The following is a 27,157-nucleotide window of genomic DNA, read 5'->3' as shown; positions in this document are numbered from 1 at the left end:
ATGAGAGTGAGACAGCTGCTATGTGGAGTCTGGAGTTTATGCTTCTTGTTTAGTCTTTTCTTGATTTTGCTTCACCAAACCACAGCGAAAAGAAAACTGAAGTTTGTGTCTGTAGTAAGTATATGGCAGTGTTAATTTCACTATGTGAATGGAAGGAATTTTTTACAGCACCTGCGGTTTATTGTTCTTCTTGTGTTAGAAAGTGTTCCCCAGTGAGGGGGGCAAATGTTTTGCAGACATTTAAATATTTCCTGAATAGTCAAGCTGTATTATCGCTTCCCATAGAAAAATAAACAAAGTCCCAAATTTTAAAGAACAGTTTGTAACTTTGCTTCCTTTTTGCAATCTCAGGTGATACTGAAGCAAGCGCCTTATTTGTGACATTAAATGATCATTGCAGAATGCCTCTTTTGAAGTTGTGAAATAGATGAGATGCCATAACTAGTGTTCACTTAGTGGAGAATTCCTCTTTGCCTTGGAACTCATTTATTGCTCTCAAGGGAAAGCAATGTCTCCCTTATGTGTAATCAAAAACAGATGTGTGCTGCATTGAATGAATAAAACAAACAAACAGTCCAGATGCACTTCTGTTGCAAGTTGGCACAACTTGCGTTGATTTGCAAGTTGCCCTGGTTACAGGAGGTCTGAATATGGCCTATGCTGGACATAGCACATGCATTTAAATCACTTACACTTTTTTTTAGATGTAATCTTAAATTTTATTTTATTTCTACTTTGATGATTCAGGGAAAGAATTAATTGTGTAATACTTAGTTTTAAAGTCATGTAACTAATAGGTATGTGTAGTCAAGTGAATTATACAGGATTATAACATGGAATGGAATGAAAAGGGACTTCAGGATAGAGTCAGAGTTTTCACAACTATGTTGCCTGAGTTTAGATTATGATACTTGCAATATTTGATATCTTCCTGCCTACACACTACTGTCTGAGAGGAACTTTTATCAAGAAAAATTTGACTGGTAGTTTTTTCACAGGGATTGTCCTGCCTGCTTAATGTAGTGTGACCTATTCCTCCTATGTTATCCTGACCTCTCCAAAATAGATCTGGCATATGATATACAAGACTATTATACAACTTATACAGATTGCAAATGAAACCCTGAGCTAGCTACTTTTCAAATGCAGAGGAATAGAGTCACTATGCCGTGTAAAGTTCACAATCTAAAAAAATAAGTTACTGTAGGTCTGTGACTAGGGCTTCTAGGCACAATTGTAATACAAATATTTATCTATTATTAATAGATATTATAGACAATAAACACATGATAGATGTATTAGTACACAGCATATACAGCACTCACTTTTAATTAAAACACTGATGGAATTGCAATAATTATTTCTAATAAAAAGAAACAATTATGTTGAATGGAATTCAATCTATTTTGTCAGGTGTTTCGCCATAGTGATTATACCCCGTGTGAATCTTTTCCAACTGATAAACACAAGGAAAATGCATGGCCACAGGGATTTGGACAACTTACTAAGGTTTGTTGGCTTTACAGGGGCCCATATTGAAACAGAAATTGTCTTTCACATGCTAAAGTTTGAAAGGTGGTGGAACTGTATTTTGGCAAGCAATGACTCCGAAAAGGACTTAGAGGTCATGGTGAATAACCAATTGAACACAAGCTCCCGGTTTGATTCAGTAGTAAGAGAGCAAATGCAATCCTTGAATATATACGCAAGGGAATATTAAGTAGAAATAGGGAGGTGGTATTAACATTGTATACAGCATTAGTGAGACCATTACTGGAATCATGTGCGCAGTTCTGGTATCCATATTTTAAACGGCTGTTGATAAATTTGATAGGGTTCAGAAAAGAGCTACAAGAATGACTCAACATCTGAAAAAAATGCCTTCCAGTGACAAACTAAAAAAGCTCAGACTAGTTAGCTTAACAAAGAGGATGTTAAGAAGTGCCTTGATCAAAGGAGAACATTTCTGATGGCATGGAGCTCTTTAATCTAGGAGACAAAAGCATAACAAGACCCAGTGGTTGGAAACTGATGCTAGACAAATTCAGACAAGAAATAAGGAGTGAGTTGTTTATAGTGAGGGTAATAAACCATTGGGGTATCTTACATACAGATGTGACAGATTCTTCCTCACCTGAAGTCTTAAATCAGGAGTGCATGTCTTCTTAAAACAGATGCTTTAGCTCAGCCAAAAGATGTGCACTTAATTCAAAACCATGGGGTGAAATTCTATGGCCTGTGTTATACAGGTCAGACTGGATCATAATGATGCCTTCTGCCCTTAAAATCTATGAAAGTTGGGGTCACATTTGCAGTACAGTCTTTCGTGCAGATGGTATCTACAGACGCTAATATTTCATCTGAAACAAAGTCAGCACTCTACCTCCATTCATTGAACAGGTGTTCAGGTGCTCAGCACCTTCCAGGATCAGGTCTTGAATTTCTATCTTTGTCTATTATGACAATGCAAACATCACAATACAAACAGATGCACTGCTGCCTTTTTAATCCAATTTACAGAAAACTGCATCTAACTAAACAAGAAATATGGGAACTCGTCCCTACCCCATCCTGCTCAGTTCAATAAGATATAAATTTCAAAGGCTAACTACAATGATGTAAATTGTATTTGTACACAATGTAGCTTAATCCCAAACAACCCCCCGCCCATTTTTTAAATGGCAACAAAATTAAATGTTGAAAGGACTATGTTCATGCAACTCTAATGTTTCACAATTACAGTCAGAGTGAGGGAATCCAAAAGCTAAGGCTGTAACATCAATGTTAACACAGCCACTTTGCAGGATTTCCCCCTTTCCTACATGCCCACCCCCCTTATAAAAATATTTTAAGGTATTTTCTTAATTAGGATGTGAATAGTGTTTACTCATGTGAGTTGCCTGGTTAGCAGACCCAAGGTAGTAATAATAAATGAAATAATAATGGATTTATTTGGCTGCTTTCATCCACTATTATTATTATTAAAATGTATAATATCATGCTGAGGTTAAAAACTGTTGCATTTCCTGATTTTTGTGCTTATGACTATGCATCTTCAAATTGTATGACTATAGATGTACCGCATTTCATTATATTTTACCGTATATGCGGGAAATGTTGCTTCTCTTGGATAGCTCAGATTCTATGCAGCATAAATGTTGAGATACCTAATAGACAAAGATTTAAAATAAATCAGATAGAAAGAGACGTGAGTAGGGGAAGCATGAGTGCCTAGCTAAGGTTCTTGCACATAAAGCAATCAGATGTGGTGTTTTCGGGTGGGTTTTCTTGGTTTTATTTTAAAAATATCCCAGGGCATCCTGTGTGGCCAGATCAAAAAGAAGGAAAATAACCTATAGCAATTATTTTATCTACTGCTCCCTCCTCTTTTTAAAAATCAGCTAAACCTGAATTACTCATCCACAGCTACCTTACATTGGCACTCATCAATATTGTTGCTTCCACAGTTTGGAATACAGCGGCAATATGAGCTTGGGCAATACATGCGGAAGAGATATAAACATTTCCTGAGTACCGTATATAACCAGTATGAGGCAAGTATCAGAATTAGCATGAAGGACTTTTTCTACATACTAATGGGACTTCCTTAAGACATGAGGGGTCTGATCCTGCCTGGTAACTTACACTGAAGTCAACAGCAGTTGAGGGTTCTCAGACTCCCTGAGGTTGTGGCCCAAAATTTTGTTCAAATTGACTCATTATAGAAAGATAACTGAAGAGTTAGTGCAGATAGATCTTCACTTCAGCTGTAAATCAGGTTTGGCAAGAAATCAAATTACACAGAAAGTTGTGGTGTTTGGGTAAGCCTGAAAACGCCTGAAAAATATCGGTGTTGTATTTGGATTCCAATGAACACAGAGATCATTGCCTTAGGACCTCACTAATAGCAGCCTCACTTCAGATACTTCATCACTTCAGTGATGCAATAAGCCCTCCTGTGTAGGCCCACATCCTCCTTACCATGGACCTCAGCCACTGACAATGGGTGTCCACCTCTCTCCTGCTTATGAGAACCTCACAACTGGAAATTCCATAAGACACTATTAGAATCTCTTGGCTGCTCTTCTATTTGATATCTTTGTCTGTTTCATTTGGGGGTCCAGTAGCTCATCAGATCCATTGCTGCATCCCAAAAGCTAGCTGGCCAACTAGAGCCAGTTGAATTTTTTCCACTAGAATTTCTAATGGGGCTGCTATTACATTCCAGCTCACTATCCCCACCAATGTTTGTTCCTGCTCCAACTCACTGCTTCCTCTCTTCCTTACTATCCCAGGTTTCCTTTTTGGCCTCAGTCCCTTTGGATGCCAACCCTCCCTTCCCATTTCCAGTTCCCTCCTTTCCCACTAAAAGTCAGACAATTAACAGGAGCAGGGTTCTGTTTGTGAACACTAAGAAATAATTCTTTCTATCCTTGCTCCAGATTTATGTTCAAAGCACAGATGCTGATCCAACTCTTATGAGTGCCCAGGCAAGTCTTGCTGGGCTGTATCCACTGGTGGGTAATCAGGTCTGGAACCCCAAAATTCTTTGGCAGCCAATCCCAGTTCACACTGTGCCAGTGTCACATGACAAGGTGAGTACAAACTGGGGACTTTCTGCTTCAGAAAGCCAAAATATGTGACAAAGAGTGAAGGAAGTGGATGAAAGTGACACTAAGCTAAGGCATCATACACTAAGAACTGATAGCGTGGGCAGCACCATTATGTTGAGATTCCTCAAGAAGAGAATTCCAATACACAGCCTTGTGCTTAATGAAAATAGAAAGATCTAAGTCTAAAATGTAAGGAAGTGAATTTGCCCACACTGTATGAGAACACAACTCAGAGCTGGTAACAGATTAACCCACTCTCTTGGCTTGCACAGATACTAAAAATAGCTTGCTCCACTTGAAAGCTGGGAGGAAAGTACATTTTCCCCCCACAATTCTTTAGGGCTGTGATTTTAAGTCTTTTCTGATCCATGACCCACAAAATGGCCAAAAGAATTGTCCCATGTCTCACCATATCCCACAGTGAGATTTGGAGTGTGGGATAATGTTTTAGCTATTTTGTCAATTGCTAGTTTTTAAAAAGTTGGGGTTGGTGCTGCTGAGGGTGAGGCTTGTGAGGTAAATAGATCATGCTACTCCTTTCCCTCTCCTCTCCTCCAGACCCACACAGTACTCCACTCTGGGAAATGGGGAACACTTTTCCAAGGGGATGTGTTGAAGCCAGCTACACAGCCACTTGAAGTGCTGCTTCCCCTGCCCCAGAGCTGGGACTTGGGCAGGGAAGGGGGAAATATGGGCAATGTCAGGAAGGGAGCAAGGCAGGAGGAGTAGGGAGAAGAGAGTGAGCTGTTCCTTCCTTCCCTTTCTTAGACTCCCACTGAGTCCTACACACCTAGGAATTTTGCAGCTCTCAGTGGAGGTGCGCCCCACTGATTGGGGACAGGTGGCCTAGAGCACTGGTATCAAATTCAGCAAAATGTCTCACATTTTTATCCAAGTGATTAGAGAGCCATACCCTGGCCATATAACATACACAAGTGAATCAAATTACTGTAAAACATTTCTGTCGCCCTTATTTAGCTTGACCACTGAATGCTGCTGTCAAGGTTCCTTCCCCACTCTGAACTCTAGGGTACAGATGTGGGGACCTGCATGAAAGACCCCCTAAGCTTATTCTTACCAGCTTAGGTTAAAAACTTCCTCAAGGTATAAACTTTGCCTTGTCCTTGAATCCTATGCTGCCACCACCAAGCGTGTTAAACAAAGAACAGGGAAAGAGCTCACTTGGAGACATCTCCCCCCCCAAATATCCTCCCCAAGCCCTACAACCCCTTTCCTGGGGAAGGCTTGATAAAAATCCTCACCAATTTCCATGGATGAACACAGACCCAAACCTTTGGATTTTAAGAACAATGAAAAAGCAATCAGGTTCTTAAAAGAAGAATTTTAATAGAAGAAAAAGTAAAAGAATCACCTCTGTAAAATCAGGATGGTAAATACCTTACAGGGTAATCAGATTCAAAACACTAGGCAAAACCTTAAGTTACAAAAAGACACAAAAACAGGAATATACATTTGTCATAAATATAAAGGGAAGGGTAAACCCCTTTGAAATCCCTCCTGGCCAGGGGAAAGCTCCTCTCACCCGTAAAGGGTTAAGAAGCTAAAGGTAACCTCGCTGGCACCTGACCAAAATGACCAATGAGGAGACAAGATACTTTCAAAAGCTGGGAGGAGGGAGAGAAACAAAGGGTCTGTCTGTCTGTAGTCGTCTTGGCCAGGGACAGAACAGGAATGGAGTCCTAGAACTTGTAGTAAGTAATCTAGCTAGGTATGTGTTAGATTATGATTTCTTTAAATGGCTGAGAAAAGAATTGTGCTGAATAGAATAACTATTTCTGTCTGTGTATCTTTTTTGTAACTTAAGGTTTTGCCTAGAGGGGTTCTCTATGTTTTTGAATCTAATTACCCTGTAAGATATCTACCATCCTGATTTTACAGGGGGGGATTTCTTTATTTCTATTTACTTCTATTTTTTATTAAAAGTCTTCTTGTAAAACACTGAATGCTTTTTCATTGTTCTCAGATCCAAGGGTTTGGGTCTGTGGTCACCTATGCAAATTGGTGAGGCTTTTTATCCAACATTTCCCAGGAAAGGGGGGGTGCAAGTGTTGGGAGGATTGTTCATTGTTCTTAAGATCCAAGGGTCTGGGTCTGTAGTCACCTAGGCAAATTGGTGAGGCTTTTTACCAAACCTTGTCCAGGAAGTGGGGTGCAAGGTTTTGGGAAGTATTTTGGGGGGAAGGACGTGTCCAAACAGCTCTTCCCCAGTAACCAGTATTAGTTTGGTGGTGGTAGCGGCCAGTCCAAGGTGTAATATTTTGTACCTTGGGGAAGTTTTGACCTAAGCTGGTAAAGATAAGCTTAGGAGGTTTTTCATGCAGGTCCCCACATCTGTACCCTAGAGTTCAGAGTGGGGGAGGAACCGTGACATGGTGGCAGAGGTGGGATTAACCTGAAATCATTTTGAGATCCAGTTGAGATTTTTTGAACTAGAAATACAGATTTTAAAAAGGAATTTTTAGGAAGTCCAGAAGCAGCTTTGAAACTGAAAGCAGCTTGGTTTCTCTCTGCTTTGTGGCCAAGCAGAGACAAAAGGGGATTATCTTGTGAATTGCAGGTTTTCTTTGCCTGGAGGCAGGGTACTTAACTCCTGCAGGGAAATTCACAGTCTTCCAACCCAGAGGTTTTTTTTTTTTCTTTTCTTCCTAAAAGTAAATAGGGGGTGTGTGCTCTACCCATTTGCCTGGAGACAAAAGTGGCAGGGGTTTTTTTAGGATTTTGATTTTTTTTTTTGTTTTACAAGGAGCACAGGTTTGAAAAGAAATTTTTTTTTCTTTGGGCTGGGTAAGCAGGTTTCCAAGTAGTTGGAGGTTTTTTGCTTTAATTTGGGCCCAGAGCAGAGACAAGGGAATTGTCTTTTTCTGTAGGCTGACAATCACTATCAGAGAATAGGTATTCTATTCCAGCACAGCAAAATTTTACAGCCAAGTTTTGTTTGTTTATTTCTAAACCTCGGGTGTAAAGTTAGTTAAAAACAGAGAGGTTAGAATGGCCAAATCCTCGGCTCGACTACAGCTGGAATTAGCCAAATTTCAGGCTGAAGAAAAACAAAGGGAACATGAAAGACAGATAGAACTCATGCGGCTGGAGAAGGAGGTACAGGAGGCTGCCCACAAGAGGGAAATGGAGGCAAGGAAGCATGTGGAGGAGATGGAGAGGATAAAGGCCCAGCAGAATATACCAACAAACCCTAGCAATCCTTCTCCAGGTACCACTTCCCATCCCAGAAAGTTCCCCACCTACAAGGCAGGTGATGATACTGAGGCCTTCTTAGAAAACTTCGAAAGGGCCTGCCTTGGGTACAACATCTCTACTGACCAATACATGGTAGAGCTGAGGCCGCAGCTCAGTGGACCCTTAGCTGAGGTGGCAGCTGAAATGCCTAAAGAACATATGAACAAGTATGAACTGTTTAAATCCAAGGCGAGAGTCAGAATGGGGATAACACCCGAGCAGTCTCGTCGGAGGTTCCGAGCCCTAAGGTGGAAACCAGACATGTCATTTACCCGACATGCCTACCACATTGTGAAACATTGGGATGCCTGGATATCAGGAGCAAGTGTTGAATCTCCAGTAAATTTGCCCTTCCTAATGCAAATGGAACAATTCTTAGAGGGTGTTCCTGAGGAAATAGAAAGATACATCCTAGATGGGAAACCCAAAACTGTAATCGAGGCAGGAGAGATTGGAGCCAGATGGGTGGAGGTGGCAGAGAAGAAGAAAACTGGTCGCAGTTGGAGCGGAGACCAGAAGGGACCACCCCAGACCACACCCTATTACCGGGGGCCGCCCAAAGCCCCACCTACCTCCCAAAGAACCCTCCAGACCCCTTATCGTCCCACCACCCCATTCTCCAGCAACCCACCTCGCCCCGGTGACCCGTCAGCTGGACGATGTTTTAAATGTAACGAGCTGGGGCATGTAAAGGCCAACTGCCCCAAGAACCCCAACAGATTACAGTTCATTGCACCGGAATCACACCAGAGGTCCACAGGCCCAGATACCTCCCAGATACCCTTGGAGCGGAGGGAAACTGTGAGTGTGGGCGGGAAGAAGGTCATCGCGTGGAGGGACACCGGAGCACAAGTGTCAGCTATCCATGCTTCCTTAGTGGACCCCAATTTAATCAACCCAGAGATCCAAGTGACGATTCAACCCTTCAAGTCCAACTCTTTCAATTTGCCTACAGCCAAGTTGCCTGTCCAGTACAAGGGCTGGTCAGGAATGTGGACTTTTGCAGTCTATGATGATTATCCCATCCCCATGCTGTTGGGGGAAGACTTGGCCAATCACGTGAAGCAGGCCAAGAGGGTGGGAACGGTCACCCGCAGCCAGGCTAGACAAGCCGTGGGGCCTAGCTCTGTTCCGGAAACTTCTATCAGGGCCCGGTCAGAGGTGATGGACCCGGACCCCAGGCCAATGTCTGCAACAGCAGTAGTGGATCCAGTCCCAGAGACCCAGACGGAACCAGTCCCAGAACCGGAACCAGCCAAACAACCAACACCAGACCCCGTGCCAGCACTGAATCCAGCACTTGCAACCTCAACACCAGAGGGCCCCACCAAACCTGAACTGGCAGCAGCCGATAACCCCACACAAGAGGCTCAGCCGGAGCCTGAATCCCAACATAGTGCACCAGCGGAGAGCGGTTCACAGTCAACAGAAACAGCTCCATCCCCTATATCGCTTCCAGAGGGACCAAGCCTATGTCCCCAATCCAATGAGGAACTGATGTCTCCAGCATCAAGGGGACAGTTCCAGACCGAACAGGAAGCAGATGAAAGCCTCCAGAGAGCGTGGACGGCGGCACGGAGCAACCCACCGCCTCTCAGCTCTTCTAATCGATCCAGAGAATTAAAGGTTTGTCAGTTTACAGCCCAGGGAGGAGACGACACTGAGTGGCCTGAAGGTGTCTATTACGAAGGGAAATGTGCTGGTGGTGTGGAAGAGGTGAACCTCTCCATGACCCTTGGGCGTATGCAGCGACAGCAGATCCAGGAGCTGTGCACTAGCTACGCGCCAACGTTCTCAGCCACCCCAGGACTGACTGAACGGGCATACCACTCCATTGACACAGGTAATGCTCACCCAATTAGGGTCCACCCTTACCGGGTGTCTCCTCAAGCTAAAACTGCTATAGAACGGGAGATCCAGGATATGTTACAGATGGGTGTAATCCGCCCCTCTGACAGTGCATGGGCATCTCCAGTGGTTCTAGTTCCCAAACCAGATGGGGAAATACGTTTTTGCGTGGACTACCGTAAGCTAAATGCTGTAACTCGCCCAGACAACTATCCAATGCCACGCACTGATGAACTATTAGAGAAACTGGGACGGGCCCAGTTCATCTCTACCTTGGACTTAACCAAGGGGTACTGGCAGGTACCGCTAGATGAATCTGCCAAGGAAAGGTCAGCCTTCATCACACATCTCGGGCTGTATGAATTTAATGTACTCCCTTTCGGGCTGCGAAATGCACCCGCCACTTTCCAAAGACTTGTAGATGGTCTCCTAGCGGGATTAGGAGAATATGCAGTCGCCTACCTTGACGATGTGGCCATATTTTCGGATTCCTGGGCAGACCACCTGGAACATCTACAAAAAGTCCTTGAGCGCATAAGGGAGGCAGGACTAACTGTTAAGGCTAAGAAGTGTCAAATAGGCCTAAACAGAGTGACTTACCTTGGACACCAGGTGGGTCAAGGAACTATCAGCCCCCTACAGGCCAAAGTGGATGCTATCCAAAAGTGGCCTGTCCCAAAGTCAAAGAAACAGGTTCAATCCTTCTTAGGCTTGGCCGGTTATTACAGACGATTTGTACCGCACTACAGCCAAATCGCTGCCCCACTGACAGACCTAACCAAAAAGAAACAGCCAAATGCTGTTCAGTGGACCGGAAAGTGTCAGAAGGCCTTTAACAAGCTTAAAGCGACACTCATGTCTGACCCTGTACTAAGGGCCCCAGACTTTGACAAACCGTTCCTAGTAACCACAGATGCATCCGAGCGTGGTGTGGGAGCAGTTTTAATGCAGAAAGGACCTGATCAAGAATTCCACCCTGTAGTGTTTCTCAGCAAAAAACTGTCTGAGAGGGAAAGCAACTGGTTAGTCACTGAAAAAGAATGTTATGCCATTGTCTACGCTCTGGAAAAGCTACGCCCATATGTTTGGGGACGGCGTTTCCACCTGCAAACCGACCATGCTGCACTAAAGTGGCTTCACACCGTCAAAGAAACTAACAAAAAACTTCTTCGGTGGAGTTTAGCTCTCCAAGATTTTGATTTCGACATCCAACACATCTCAGGAGCTTCTAACAAAGTGGCTGATGCACTCTCCCGTGAAAGTTTCCCAGAATCAACTGGGTAAAATCGTCCTTGAGATGTGGAAAATATTGTTAGTCTTTATGTACTTGGTAGTATATTTAGAGATGCATGTGTCTTATTAACTCTGTTTTCCTAGAGCTCCAGGAAGAAATCCCAGCCAGTGTTTCACCCTAGCTGAGATTTGGGGGGCGTGTCATAAATATAAAGGGAAGGGTAAACCCCTTTGAAATCCCTCCTGGCCAGGGGAAAGCTCCTCTCACCCGTAAAGGGTTAAGAAGCTAAAGGTAACCTCGCTGGCACCTGACCAAAATGACCAATGAGGAGACAAGATACTTTCAAAAGCTGGGAGGAGGGAGAGAAACAAAGGGTCTGTCTGTCTGTAGTCGTCTTGGCCAGGGACAGAACAGGAATGGAGTCCTAGAACTTGTAGTAAGTAATCTAGCTAGGTATGTGTTAGATTATGATTTCTTTAAATGGCTGAGAAAAGAATTGTGCTGAATAGAATAACTATTTCTGTCTGTGTATCTTTTTTGTAACTTAAGGTTTTGCCTAGAGGGGTTCTCTATGTTTTTGAATCTAATTACCCTGTAAGATATCTACCATCCTGATTTTACAGGGGGGGATTTCTTTATTTCTATTTACTTCTATTTTTTATTAAAAGTCTTCTTGTAAAACACTGAATGCTTTTTCATTGTTCTCAGATCCAAGGGTTTGGGTCTGTGGTCACCTATGCAAATTGGTGAGGCTTTTTATCCAACATTTCCCAGGAAAGGGGGGGTGCAAGTGTTGGGAGGATTGTTCATTGTTCTTAAGATCCAAGGGTCTGGGTCTGTAGTCACCTAGGCAAATTGGTGAGGCTTTTTACCAAACCTTGTCCAGGAAGTGGGGTGCAAGGTTTTGGGAAGTATTTTGGGGGGAAGGACGCGTCCAAACAGCTCTTCCCCAGTAACCAGTATTAGTTTGGTGGTGGTAGCGGCCAGTCCAAGGTGTAATATTTTGTACCTTGGGGAAGTTTTGACCTAAGCTGGTAAAGATAAGCTTAGGAGGTTTTTCATGCAGGTCCCCACATCTGTACCCTAGAGTTCAGAGTGGGGGAGGAACCGTGACAACATTCCATTCAGCACAGCTTATTTACCAGCCTTTTAAACAAAAGGAAATCTAACACAATTCTAGCTAGCTTACTTACTAACTTAACAGAAGTTCTGAAGAGCATTCCTGACCTGGTCCCAGCAAAAGCATCACACACACAGACAGACCCTTTGTTCCCCCCCACTCCAGCTCTGGAAGTAACTTGTCTCCTCATTGGTCATTTTGGTCAGGTGCCAACAAGGTTATCTTAGCTTCTTAACCCTTTACAGGTGAAAGGGTTTTGCCTCTGGCCAGGATGGATTTTATAGTTCTGTATACAGAAAGGTGGTTACCCTTCCCTCTATATTTATGACAACTGCCCTGGTCTGATGCCCATTGTAGGTACTGTACTGCAGTCACTAGAAACTATGTTAATAAAAAAATTCTCATGAATAGGAAAATGTAAGAGTAGATGTGATTCCCCCCCCTCATTATTTATTACATTTTAAATTACTATGAATATACAGCAGACTTGACTCCAGAAGTGTCTTTCTATTCAAAGAAAGTGTCCATCAATTACATCAAGAAAAGTCATATCTCTTCATTAACATATGGTTAGATTTCAGGATGAAATGGCTCAAACAAGTAGATTTTTAAAGCAGTAGAAATACAGGTGTGCATATATCCAGGCTAATGATCTCTTCAATTCTCCAAGGTTTTATTTAAATCTCTTGTTTTAATTGTGCCACAAATACTCCTTTTCTTTTTGCGAATACAGACTAACACGGCTGCTTCTCTAAAACCTGTCATTATTCAAGGCACTGCATTTAGCCATATGGAGTAGAAATCTATCAACTTCATAATAAATCTCCTCACTGTATTTTCCACTGAATGCATCCAATGAAGTGAGCTGTAGCTCACGAAAGCTTATGCTCAAATAAATTTGTTAGTCTCTAAGGTGCCACAAGTACTCCTTTTCTTTTTGTTTTAATTGTGTGGCTACAAACAGTTTTATTAATTATTTTGTGAGAGAGGGCAAAACACATGTTAGTAGGAAAGATACTTGCCTCTTCATTGCAAATTAGTTGTAATTTTGGTTTTTACTATTTAAATTTAATGCCGATAATTTCAAATAAAAATTCTCAGATAATGCAAATACACATTCTTAGACCATATAATCTAAGCAGTCTTTAGCTTGTGGTGAGAGTAAACAAAGTCTTCAAAAATCTCTAAGACTGAACATTAGGGAAGAAATCACCCCTGTGCAGAAGGCCAGCAAAAGGCATAGGCACCATTTAAGCCCTATTTTGAAGGCTTAAGCAGTAGATGAGCTTGCAACAGCCTTCTGCACAGGTGCGGATTTCACCTTGACTGATTATGTTCTAATTTTCAACCACAGCGTCTTTAAGCAGGGACTTCAATAAAGGTTTAATAGTTATATTACAGAAGTGAGTCCACAGGGCTATTATAGTTTACCTTGGCTGAAAGGCACTGGGAAACAAACCAAAACCCCTGGTGCAGTTTGGCTCAACTAGCACACACATGAAAAATGGAGTCTCTTGAGAGAACATTAAATAGCCAAATGGGAAACACCCTGCCTAACTAATCCATTGTATTTTTTATTTTAGTTGCTATACTTACCTTATCCAAACTGCCCACGATACAACGAACTTCAGAAAGAAACCTTTGCAACAAGGGCATTTCGAAGACACTTCAAACACTACAGGGTAAAGAATACAACATATTTTCAGTTGTGGAAAAAGTCTAATTAAAAACTGTCTGTAAGGGATTGTTCGACTCACCACTGGCAGTGATGCCTCCTGGTGGTTCTGGGGTTCAGCTCAGTCAGGCTGATACCCCTGGCCGTGGTTATACCCAGTCTCCTAGGTTACCCTTGTCTCACTCCAGAAGCCACAGCATCTGCTTTCTGACTCAGTTGTCTGGCTAGGTCACTACTGTGGTTTGCTCTTCCAAGGGGAATGTATCAAGTAGTCTCAGGCAGTCTTCCACTTCACTGCCTCACAGTGCCACTCCTGCAATGACAGGCAGGGGAACCCAGGCCCACCCTCTACTCTGGGTTCCAACTCTGGGACCTTCTAAACAGCAGCCAAGGTGCACCCTCTGCCCCTTTCTGCCTTTCCCTGAGCTGCTTCCATATCTCCTGGCCTTCCCCACTTCTCTGGGTTTGCCAGTCTCTTCACTCCCTCCTCCCAGGGAGTAATTTGAGGCAAACTCATAACTGCAGACCCCTCAAACACATCTCCCTTCTCCCAGGGAATAACTGTAAACACCTTCCCAGCAGCTCCGTCTGCTTCCAATTTCCTGTCTTTTGTAGAAGCCCCACATGTCCCTCTCAGGTGAGCTTCTCTCTAATTAGCTGCCTCCAGCCTAAAACTTCCCTATTTGCAGCCTAATTAACTTACTGGCCCCACCTGGCCCAATTCAGCTCTTGCAGGGCCAGTTTGGGGAGTACACTCCATCACACTGTCACTCATGACAGAATTAGCCAATGGTAGGTCACCAGAATGGAAATCAAGAGAGTTTGTTGTGATGTTCCCCTCTGGTGTTATCTGGACTGGTGATCTGCTAGGTCACTCCAATTCTTGACTCTGGGAGCCAGCCTTACCCTGTTCTGCTCTGAGAACCCCCCACTCCTGGGCTGTTCACGCACAGCCTTTAGCATGTAAACTGCTCGTTGGATTGTGCAACCGAATGACACTAGCCAATATCTCCGGTCTCAAACACAACCCTAGGAACGTCCATCTTGCAGTGCCCCGTTATGCCCGCTGGACGCTGCAAGTTCAATATGAGTTCGTCAATTTAACAAAGAAATTGATATGTGCCGGGCTTGTTATTCCAAGGGGAGTCTCTGACATGCTTCAAACTAAACGCACTGCTTCAGGTAGAATAAACAAACAGATTTATTAACTACAAAGATAGATATTAAGTGATTATAAGTTAAAGCATAACAAATCAGATTTGGTCAAATGAAATAAAAGCAAAACACATTCTAAGCTGATCTTAACACTTTCAATGCCCTTACAAACTTACATGCTTCTCACCACAGGCTGGCTTGTTCTTCAGCCAGGCTCTCCCCTTTGATCAGTGCTTCAGTCACTTGATGTGGTGTCTGTAGATGTAGGTGGAAGAGAGAGGAAGAGCATGGCAAACGTCTCTCCCTTTTATCGTGTCCTTTCTTCCCTCTTGGCTTTGACCACTGCCCCACTTCAGAGTCAGGTGAGCATTACCTCATCGCAGTCCCAAACTGACCAAACAAAGGGGAGTGACTCACTCTAGAGTCCAACAGATTCTTTTGTTGCTGTCTAGGCCAGCGTCCTTTGTTCCTGTGAGTCTGGGCTGGGTTTGTCCCATACATGCCCTGATGAGGTGTGAACTGCCTCTCTGCTCTTGGGGAGTTTTTGCCTGGGCTTACTTTGAGCTATGAGGGCACATTTTCAGCCTCATAATGTTATAGGTTGTAATTTCATAATGTTATAGGTTGCAACAACAATTACTATAATATTACTATAACAACAATGCTCAGTACATCATGAGCCTTTCGAAGACACCCGACATGACAAACTTTATATTGGATACTACACAATCATATTATAACGATGAACATGGGGATGTAGGGTGTTCCCATGACGTACAGAACGTCACACTCATATATTCTTCTTTTAACGCAGGTATTTCATTCCTACTAACATTAACAGGCCTAACTACCACATATTGGAAGGAGATTATACCCACTAACTGATTATGAAATTGTAAAACCTGCTAGGCTGGCCTATCTACACCAAATGACAGGTGCAATTTTAGTGAAGATAAACTCTTGGCCACCATGTATCAAAACTCCACCTATCACTTGGATTAGTGGAAATCTACAAAACAAAACTCAGCTCAGCTCCAGACCAACCTCTCCCTCTCTGCTCAGTCTCATATCCACAACGCCTCCTCTGACATCTCTCCCTGCATATGCTCCTCTGCTAGCTCAGATGACTCCTCCTCCTCCACAAAAATCTCCTCACTATTTTTTCTCATTGTCATGTTAGAAAATTCCCACCATTTCACTGCAGTCTCAAACACCTCTCTCTCCCCTTCATGTCTCGCATTCAGGTTGTTGCTCAAGTGTTTCACTTCTTTCACCACAACATCTCAGATGCCTCTCCCTTCCTCCACATCCCCACTATCAAAATCCTTACTGTGACTGGGTTAATCTTCTGTCAACTCCACTGCAACCTCCTGCTCTCTGGCCTTTCTGACTTCCACTTTCTAACCCTCAAGTCTAACCAAAACTTTGCTGTCAAACTATCATCTTCCACTGCTTTGACCATGTCACCCCTTCTTAGACTCTTCACTGGCTCTGCAACTTGGCACCACATTCAATCTACTCATATTTTACACAGTTCTGCCTCTGCTTACTGTTCACTTTTGTCTCCTGCCACTCTCCTGCTCAATACATACTTTGAACTAGTTCTGCTTCCCCACAAGGTCCTGTTTACCCCTTTCCCACAAAGTGCCTGGGTGCTTTTCCCCATGTTTCCTCAGACATCTGCAATCTCCTCCCTGATCCAGTAGGTTATGCAGCCTCCCTCTGCTCCTTCAGATCCCATCTCAAAATCCTTTTCTCCTTCTACGGTGTCCCACATTCCCACAACAATCTAAGAAGAAAAAAAGTCAACATTTTTAGAAGGGGAACTTGTGATGTATATATCCTATAGGACAAGCAACCTCAACCATGTTGTGTGTAAACTTCCTTTCCTCTTGCCTGTTGTCATCTCTCCCTGACTTGTAGGTTCAATGGAACAGCATCTGTCTTTATTCTTCCTATAACAATTGCAAATACTACTAAGGCGTTATATAGGAATGTCATAAATGAGCAAAACAAAAGCCTTTCATCATATTTAATGTTTGTTGTTTTTGTCTTCCAGCCGTTTCTGAGATTTTTAGCAGTTCACACAGGATACCCATTGAAGAGGCTGAACACTGAAAGAATTATAAAAATATATGACACCTTACTATGTGAGGTAAAAGTATATAAGAAAATTCCCCTAAGATTCAATTCAGACATGCTACAGTACAAGAAGGATTGATGTACAAACTTCATCCTCTGCTCCTTGTGGTTAGAAAAAAGCTATACGTTTGCAAGAAATAGGTGTTTTAGAATGTCCAGAGCTAGGGATTCTTACCAGACCAGTTGCCTCAAATAAGTGACACACATATCCTTCATCCAGTTCTATGTCAACATAGCTCTTTTTTTTTTTTTGTTAACTTTCTTGTTGCCCTAAGTACCATTTAGAAAGTCTATCAGTCATATTATCACCACAGTTCTGGAAGGGAAAAGATGAGGTAACTTTTAGACCCTCCGCTTGTCATATTATTTATACAGAACCATAAAGATGTGCAGCGTTTATACTAGTAAAAATACATGGATTGGCCCAGAAAATATAATCTTCCTCCTCAAAGATTTTAGAGTCAAATGGTGCAATCAGGTACAGTAATAATTAGGTAGTAGCAAATGGAGTAGTGTGTGGATGGAAACATCTGTAAGATTCATTGAACAAGTGGGATTATGGCAGTAATTTGAAGGAGGCAGAAGGCTATTGGTGAATATTGTTTGGGAGGCTATTCTGAACATAGGGACTATGTCTTCCAGTGCAGGAGCAAACAAAAATTGAAAGGTCTATGTTGTTGGTTGTTGTTTTGTTTGTTTGTTTTCTTTTATTTAAATACCTGTTTGGCATATTACCTAGAAGACTAAAGCAGTTTTAAAGTAGATTACATTGTGGATGCAAACTGCCCAATTGTATTATGCAATAAGTTGCCATCTGTCCTGAATTTTCCACGATAGTCCCAATTTTGCCAAAGCAATCCCACATGGGACATTTCCCAGATCTCTACATTAGTTCAATGACCCATGAAATGTCAACGTAATGGGAAACTGCAACTTGAGCATGTTGCAGCAAGTCATTACCACATACCAGACAGAGATGTGCCAATGCAAGGGCACAATGCTGTACTGCAAACATCATAGTGTTCTGAGACAGGAGTTTATTCCATCAGGTAAGCTTACAAGATTGCCCATCCTTGTCGGTCTCAGTGGCCCTTATGCCAGAGAGAATTTAACTAATTAGTAGAGTACTTCTTCCAGTGTTGGACTCTGAGTATGGGTCCTTCATGTTGCTCAACGGGGACTCCCACCACAAAAGCAACAACTCTACCAGCTGTGCAAAAAGAGTCTTGTTGTTAGCTGTTTTCATGCAGCCACAGTAAAGTCACCTCACCGTATTATTATTGGTCACATGCCATTTGACTTCTAGGTAACTCCAAAGACACAGGCACTTGTTTGCCTGCAGCAATGCTATGAAACAGTATTCACTTAGCATATCCTCTTCTTTCTAAACAAATTACGTTTGTTAAAGAAAGAAATAATACATTGTGACCTGAGCTGATTTAACCTGACATGATCCATTGTTTCCCCTGTTTAAACAAATCCTGTCAATAATTAGCAAGTCCTTGTCAGGACATAACAAGTAGTATGGAAGCAGGTAGTTCTGAGAATGCTCCCACTGTTTAGCTCACTTAAATTGTCACACTTTGATAAGGGTACACTATGTTATGACAAAATAGACTGGTTTTGTTAAACAGGAATTCAGTTCAGTACAAATCTGGAGCATTGTGTGCATTTCCTACCTCTTCACAGTGGTAGCCTTTAACATATCTGACTTCAGCCCCAGAGGCAAACATAGCCTCATTCTACTTTGTTTTGGGGACTGAGGCAACATCTGTAAGAGTTGGTGTAAAATGGGCCAGAACTCCCCAACCCTCACCAGATGTTAGGTTGTTCCAAATCCAGATATAAATGTGGCAGTTTGAGCCATTCTCTGGCTTACTGATTTCTCAGAGCTGCCAAGCCAAAAAGTCTTGACTACCATGTAAGTTTTGCTTGAATAGGGGTTTCTGGATGTGGCCCAGGAACTTGCTGACAATAGAAAATTTTCACTAAGACACAAGATTCATCCTTAATAATTTTTGATGATGATCATCCCACTATAAATGCAGCCATTTTTGTATATCCCTCCCTATTAGTGCTGCGCCACCTCCTAGTCTTCATGAATACTGTCATCTCTTCTTACCCTTTAAAAGTTGCTGTCTTTGAGCAATATATTGATATAAATGAGAGTTCCACCACCACCCAAGTGCAGCGTCTGGTCCTTAGTTTAATATAAAATAAAGAGAAATCTTTAATTTGGTCAAACATTCAGGATTTGTATCTGAATGTACCACAGCATTGCTGTTGGCAACAATACAAAAGGAAGCAACACAATCTGGTAGAAATCAGTGAGAAAATCATTGTTTTCTTTCTTTGCTGTAGGAGATCAACAATTACACTTTACCATCATGGGCCACTCATGGTGTCAGGACTAAGCTTCTAAAGCTCACAGAACTGCTGCTACGAGCAGAATTTGGGCTCCACAAACAAAAACAGAAGTCCCGACTCCAGGGAGGTAAGCAAAAATACTTAATTCTAAATGGGGTGAGAGTGTGATGGGAAAACAGAGTGGAAAGGGTGTACAGTCAACATTGGAATTCATACCATATTTAGAACTATGGAAACTGCTATATACACATATATTACAAGGTGATCACCATCTATTCTTATTTGCACCCATGGAAATCAGGAAGTTACAATGGAGTTACACTAAAGAGAGGGCCAGACTCACCAGTACACTCTGGCTTCTTTGCACTACTCTTGTGAACCAACCAGTTAAACCAGTTTATGGCTGCTTTCAGCCACTGGGATCTACCAATGAATCTGGCCCTAAAATTGGTGCATGTGGGAACACAATCAGGCCCATTATTTATAAAAAGACTGGGTCAGATGCATCAGAACATTTCAAAAAGTAGCTATTAACCCATGTTAACTAATCTACCATGTGTTTAAGCACTTCCTCGTGTTAAGAATATCAGCACAAGTTCCCTATACCATTATTGTCACTATTGCCCTATTTTCTTCTAGGTGTTCTTTTAAAAGATATTCTGAAACATCTCTCGACTGCCAGAAAGCCTTCCAACCAGCGAAAGATAATTATCTATTCTGGAGTGAGTAATTTTTTTTCTTTTATGTTGGATTTTTGAAGTTGTCAACTATAGTAAAAGACATGGGACTTCATTTCCTGCATCTAACAACAGTTACACTGGGTTTTCTTTCTTCTGTGGCTAGCTTTAACCATTTCATAATGATTTACTTAGGAAAATTTAGCTCAGGTACATACAGCATCGCATTTCCCAGTCCAGCCTAGTGGCTTACTTCATTCTTAAGCTGTTTTGATTGTTTAGTAAAGAAATCAAAAGGCTTGTCCAAGGTCTTGCACTGATCCAAAAGGACTTCCTTGATCTAGAAACCAGCCTACTGCTGCTTTTTTAAAAATTAAATGTAGTGATTTTAAAAGGTGTTGGACTGGCTGTCTTAGATACTGAGGTTTTCTATTTTTGCACGGAACATGCACCTTCTCCCAGTGAACAGGGAGAGTCCTGGATTACAGATGGCAAAAACTATTTATAGCCCAGTTAGGTTGTCAGATCATAGAATCATAGAATATCAGGGTTGGAAGGGACCCCAGAAGGTCATCTAGTCCAACCCCCTGCTCGAAGCAGGACCAATTCCCAGTTAAATCATCCCAGCCAGGGCTTTGTCAAGCCTGACCTTAAAAACCTCTAAGGAAGGAGATTCTACCACCTCCCTAGGTAACGCATTCCAGTGTTTCACCACCCTCTTAGTGAAAAAGCTTTTCCTAATATCCAATCTAAACCTCCCCCACTGCAACTTGAGACCATTACTCCTCGTTCTGTCATCTGCTACCATTGAGAACAGTCTAGAGCCATCCTCTTTGGAACCCCCTTTCAGGTAGTTGAAAGCAGCTATCAAATCCCCCCTCATTCTTCTCTTCTGCAGGCTAAACAATCCCAGCTCCCTCAGCCTCTCCTCATAAGTAATGTGTTCCAGACCCCTAATCATTTTTGTTGCCCTTCGCTGGACTCTCCAATTTATCCACATCCTTCTTGTAGTGTGGGGCCCAAAACTGGACACAGTACTCCAGATGAGGCCTCACCAATGTCGAATAGAGGGGAACGATTACGTCCCTCGATCTGCTCGCTATGCCCCTACTTATACATCCCAAAATGCCATTGGCCTTCTTGGCAACAAGGGCACACTGCTGACTCATATCCAGCTTCTCGTCCACTGTCACCCCTAGGTCCTTTTCCGCAGAACTGCTGCCTAGCCATTCGGTCCCTAGTCTGTAGCTGTGCATTGGGTTCTTCCGTCCTAAGTGCAGGACCCTGCACTTATCCTTATTGAACCTCATCAGATGTTGGACCTTAGGACCAAATTCTTTCAAATCTGACCTCTAATTCTAGATGCCCAACTGGAGAAAGCTTGAGCCCGACTGTAAGAAGACCAGAATACTCCCAACTCCCATTCACTTTCCCTAGAGTTGCAAGTGCTCAGGTCTTCTGATGCAAGATGTCTCAGGTTGAACATTCAGAATTAGAGGACACATTTGAAAGCGTTTGGCCTAACAACTGAGGTACTCAAAATTGAAGGCCACTTTTAAAATTTAGGCCTAAGTCTACCATTGGATTGGAACTGATAATTGTCAGTCCTGGACCTCAGGACAGCATGATTCTGGGCAAATTGATATATATTTGGGATGAAAAAGAAGGAAACGTTTATGTGGCAGGTTGATATTGTTATTTTTAATGGCAACTGTTTGAACCTGCTCTGAGATTTGGAATATGAGTAGTAGTCCCGGAAGGCTGATATAGATGCATTTTATCACATAGGTATCTCCGCTCCAGGAGAGATGTATTTATTTCTGGAAAAAAGCTAACTTTTTTCAAAGCTATCTTAAAATAAGAATAATCAAGGATACAGAGATCAGAGGCCAAGTACCTATTCACAGAGTTGTGCAAGTAAAGTGAACTGTGAAACTGAACTGGTGGAGAAATTATCAAATGTTTGCTCAGTAATGATCACATCATTCTCAGGAACTCTTTAATAGGAGTGATTCTTCTGTTTACAGCACGCTGCTACCATTGTTGCCTTACAGATGGCACTCAATGTTTTCAATGGAAAACTCCCTCCATACAGTGCCTGCCATTTTTTTGAACTTTACCAGGAAAAGGATGGGTAAGTATCTGGATAAAGCTGTGTTACTGAAATGTACTTTTTAAAAACCAATTTACTGAAGCCCCAAAGTATTTTATAAATAAAACTGGTTTTGACGGCCAAAATTGAGCTGCCTGGACACATTGGGCCTTAAATAATAATAGGGACCAATTAGCTTAATTATTATAATCTGAGTGACTTTAGTGCTTGTGAAAGGCACCAGGTTCACAGCCTTGGAGCCTGAAGTCTCTCCCTACAGTATAAGCTTCCCCACCAGTGAGTTTCAACCCTGTTCTAGGACCACCTCCAGTGGTGAGAGGTTTTACTCAGCTCCTACTGCTACTCAGTCCTCTGACTCTCCATTGAGAGTGGATCTGTAGAGTTGAGGATCCCCAGGTCCCTTCAGCTCCCAAATTCCCCCTCCATGCTGGGGACACAGGGAACCCTTGTGGAGCAGAGCAACATAACACCCTCCCCTGGCTCACAACACTCTTTTCACTGTGAAATCACACAATTCTGGTGCCTCAGGCTGAAGGAACAGCTTTTTCCAGACCATGACTAGTGCTAGTTCAGGGATACTAGATGCCATACAAAATGGCTGGACACCAGGTGGGATTGTCAAATGCATCTAACAGGACTTAGAAGCATAAGGAGTTGGGCATCTAACTCCCTTGGGTCCTTTTGAAAATCCCACCCCCATGAAAAATGCCCTAACAATAAGGTCAAGTAGAGAACATACAAATCTTCCAAGGAAAGATGGTGAAGTTTCAAAATAAGTTGTTAAAATTAGACTGGACAAAACACCTTGAGAATGTACAGGAAAGCCGGTCATGTCAGCGCAGGAAAATAGCTTAGATGGTGGGTTACCTCGGGAGGTGGTAGAATCTCCTTCCTTAGAGGTTTTTAAGGTCAGGCTTGACAAAGCCCTGGCTGGGATGATTTAGTTGGGGATTGGTCCTGCTTTGAGCAGGAGGTTGGACTAGATGACCTCCTGAGGTCCCTTCCAACCCTGATAGCTATGATTCTATGATCTAATGCCAGTAAATCCTTTTGATTCTCAATATCTACATACAAAGGCAGATTTAAATGTTAGAGTATAGGACAAAATTGATTCATGCTGTGTTACAGCACAGGTGAAGTTGATGCATAATGTTTTACAGACATTTATGTATCAATATTTCATTTAGACCTTGTTAAAATGGTGAAATACACCCCTCCAGGCTACCCGTGACACCCTTACTAACAGGAGGGCACATGGACTGCAAGTTCCTGTCTCTTATAATAAAGCACTGTTTCTCTTAATAATTCATTCCATTTGGCACTTTTTATAAAGAGTTAGACAAAGTGTGTCAAACTTGTCCTTGGTGTAACTGCATTTAATAGGGTCCAAACACTGCAACTTCAAAGAAGGCGTACCTAATTTTACTTTTATTTGTGTGCTGTGACTCAGGCAACACACCATTGAAATGTACTATCGGAATCACTCTTTGAAAGATCCCCACCCGCTCACTCTGCCAGGCTGCAGATTTCGCTGTCCTATCGAGCAATTTAATCAGCTACTTTCGTCAGTCATAGTGCACCACTGGACAAAAGAATGCAGGATGTAGGGCATAAACAAGGTAAATGTGGTGCTGCTAAATGTTGTGTGTGCGTGTGTCATCCTAAATGTGTGGCAAGAGCAGATACAGCCCTGACTACACAGAACTTTGAAACGGCAATATTTTTGTAAAGGTTTGATCTGAAATGAATGGCAATCCAGATCCATTAAGACAATTTTCCTCCTACCTCTCTATGGATGCATATGCCCGGCCAACCACAAATCTAAGCTGCTCTTCTGGTGGAAGAAAAATTCAGGTTAAATCTACCTTGCAACCAAGGGTGTAACTTGCAGCTTGTGTAAACATACCTGCGCTAGCTTTAGGATAGCTAGCTTGCTAAAAATAGCAGTGAGGACATGGCGGCACAGGCTTCAGTGCGAGCTAGCAACATGAGTACATAGCTGATGGAGGCTAGATAAGTTTGTACAGCCTATGCCGAAGCCATGTCCTCACTGTTATTTTTAGTGAGCTAGCTAGATTAAAACTACCATATGTACTTCTCAATGAGCCCCAAATTGCATCCCCAGTTGCATTGTAGATGTAGCCTCAGAATGAAATCAAGTATTATTATAGGACTGAAACATTGTAGGAATACTATTTTTTTTATTTTATTTTAGCATAGTCAAAAAGACATTTAAGTTACTAAAATGAGACAACAGGAGTTGGAAAGATATCTCAAAGGACTGAGCTATGTCAAATCTCCCAATCTTCTGTACATGGAAATATACCTCTCAGCTGATTGGCAAGTCCATGCCAAGTCCTTTGATTTTTCAGAGATATCCGTATTTGGGAGGGGCAGGTGGAAAAAATCATGCTTTCCTTCCTATATCTGGCTTCACATTCCTTACTATAGAGTCCAAAAATAAATAACTGCCAAGAACACAAGTGCACACAGAAATCTGTCAAATTTTTCAAGGAACAATTGTTGTATGTCATGCTTGGAAATCCCATATGGCTTTCTGAATCACTGGTCTCAAGAGGAATTTGGAACTGCAGATATTAGATGAGCATGACATACTTGGCTCTAAGTATTTTCTTACTACACTCTTCCAAATCCATGAACAGAAGGAAGATGTTTTAGCTGGAGTGAGTGAATAATCAGCAATGAATAATTTACTCAAGGAATTTCACAGACTGTCAGTAAGCTGATCAAGAAATCATGAAAATTATTCACTATTGAATGTGATTCCTGTAGTTTTTGACAAACGTGATCAAGAAGAGTGTGTTGTAAATATCCAACACCTGCACTGTGCTGTTTAGCTACCTAAGTCATTGGGATACTGATTGGATAAATTATGTAACTAACCAACAAAAAAACAAGTGAAAAATTACTATCAAATACATAATCAAAATCTGCTGTTGGTAACTGTTTGGGTATTCAGACTTAAAGTACACCTCTGTTAAGAGGGCCAGCATAAGGCCTCTGCACTGCTTAAATTCTCAAACCAGGGGCAAGTCAGGTTTAGGTGATGCCTAGGCCTCATACTGGCCCTTTGCACTGACACAGATTTCACCCCTGAGGACTGTTTGTCCTAGTAAAACTTGAACACTTAAATATATATGAAAAACCAAACACAAGAGGTCACAAACCTGGTTGACTTTCAAATCTGAATGAATATTTTCAGACCATTTTCTCCACTTTGTGCTAAATTATCATTTCAGCTGCTGCCCCAAAGATTACCAAGTCACTGTGAATCAGGACAGAAGGGAACAACCGATCCTTAATATCCTGAAACTGAAGCAAATTCACAAGAACCTCACACAGATTCTGGGCCAACTTCAGTCCCAGTGTGCAAATAGTTCCAATTCTTTTTAATTTCACCTGCAACTTTCTCAGAATCATCTTTAATATTGTCCCCTGGTGCTGCACATGCACTTTGTGTTAATACTTTGAAGAATAATGTGCTTATGAGTGAGCATCCATTGGATAGAAACCCCTAACATGTTTATCTCAAGTAAAACACTCCTGGCAACCACAGAGAGTCGGACGGGTGTTTCTAGGCAAGGGCCATGTCTTTTCACCTGAACATTAGGACAACTATGCTGAGGGGCAGAGTGTTCACTTTACATGCATGTAGGAAGAGAATCCCCTTCTCACACTCTCCTTGATGCTCAGGGAGCATTATGCCTTTCAAAATGGGCTGAGTCACCACTGCTACAAGCTTTTAATCACCCATGTATCAGCCTTTTCTGTGTCTAGTTATGCCAGTCCCCATATTCAGATGCTGTTAATTCAGCTAGTAGCTGAAACTGTCCCCTACTCCTCTGCTTCATGTTCATCATGTTTTGTGAGAACAAGGCTGCTTGCTAAAAGCTATAATTCATTTACCTTCAGATGCATGCTCTAAGATCTTCAGGTGACTAGATTTGTGAAGCAATTCCCCCCACACAACAAAGTGACATCAACCTTTCAGCTATTTCAGCATTAACTTCCATCAGCGTGACCAGAGCCAGCATTGTACCTGTCAAGAGAAAATACATCTTAGAACTGCAGTGGACTATGAAAACTGTACGTGGCTGTGACTTTTCTTAAAGAATGTTACTTCTGCTTTAATCAAATCATGTACCTTAAATGAAATATTGACTTTACAAAGCCATAGTAATTTACCAAGATTTATGACTGTTGAGTTGATTGACATTAGTTCAGGTAGATTACTTTCAACTTTATGGGTATACTTTTGATGCAAACTTTTTGGGGGGTTATAAGTTTAACTTTCAGCAAAGATGTGATATTGCCCATTGAGTGCTGCTGCCTCTTTAAGAAACAACAGGATCCTTTAGGTCTATGATCAGGTATGAAAAGCAAAATCAGAAGGAAAGATGCATGCAGATAGAAGAGTCAATCCAGTCAGCTCCTACTTTCATCTATTCCAGGAACAGTTAAACATTTTGTACAAAGATCCAGAAATCCCAAGAAACAAGGAAAATTGTTATTTAAGTGAAGGTGTGATACACAAAAGAACCCACATATGAGCAGGAAAAAAGACAAGAGGGATGGGGCAAAATGGACTGCTGGCCTGCAACTGAAAAATAAAAACATTCCCAGGTGGCACGTCTGCTGTAAAAGCAGCATAGACGGTGAGCTCGAGTGACAAGGCAAAGGGGCATCAAGCCATTCCCTTCTTTTTGAGGACGCTGCAAGTCTCAGTTGTCATGGGTGAAAGAGAAATCACTTGTTGCTTTGTATGTCATCCTTTCACACAAAAAATGTACCTTGCTTTTGGATATAATTGTCATTACTTTGATCACAGTAAAGTCCCTGCTTCAGAAAAATTCATGGGTCAGTGCAAAGTCTGAGTTTAACAACAAAAAATGAAGGTCTTCCAAAAAGCAGAGAAAAAAGCCAGAAGCTGTTAAGTG

At 42.1% G+C, this 27,157-nt stretch overlaps 1 protein-coding gene across 1 annotated transcript; it reads left to right on the top strand.

Moving 5' to 3' along the window:
• LOC140906160 (prostatic acid phosphatase-like) lies at positions 1 to 26,400 on the top strand. Its single transcript, XM_073329662.1, has 11 exons — positions 1 to 114; positions 1,414 to 1,509; positions 3,468 to 3,554; positions 4,443 to 4,595; positions 13,654 to 13,752; positions 16,960 to 17,055; positions 19,404 to 19,536; positions 20,049 to 20,131; positions 22,114 to 22,220; positions 23,650 to 23,818; positions 26,133 to 26,400. Exons 1-10 carry the CDS (start codon positions 1 to 3, stop codon positions 23,804 to 23,806), a joined length of 1,125 nt encoding a protein of 374 aa, XP_073185763.1. The 3' UTR covers positions 23,807 to 23,818; positions 26,133 to 26,400.
• Positions 26,401 to 27,157: the final 757 nt, after the last annotated feature.

Source organism: Lepidochelys kempii, chromosome 2 (genome assembly GCF_965140265.1).
Source record: "Lepidochelys kempii isolate rLepKem1 chromosome 2, rLepKem1.hap2, whole genome shotgun sequence".
Classification (NCBI taxonomy): domain Eukaryota; kingdom Metazoa; phylum Chordata; order Testudines; family Cheloniidae; genus Lepidochelys; species Lepidochelys kempii.
The sequence above is the reverse complement of the archived record's forward strand: the minus strand, read 5'-3'. Positions and strand labels throughout refer to the sequence as shown.

Coding starts and splice junctions, on each gene's coding strand:
- LOC140906160 (XM_073329662.1), top strand. CDS start 1: ATGAGAGTGAGACAGCTGCTATGTGGAGTCTGGAGTTTATGCTTCTTG. Junction 17,056..19,403: donor ATGACACCTTACTATGTGAG/GTAAAAGTATAT, acceptor TCTTTGCTGTAG/GAGATCAACAATTACACTTT. Junction 19,537..20,048: donor GAAGTCCCGACTCCAGGGAG/GTAAGCAAAAAT, acceptor ATTTTCTTCTAG/GTGTTCTTTTAAAAGATATT.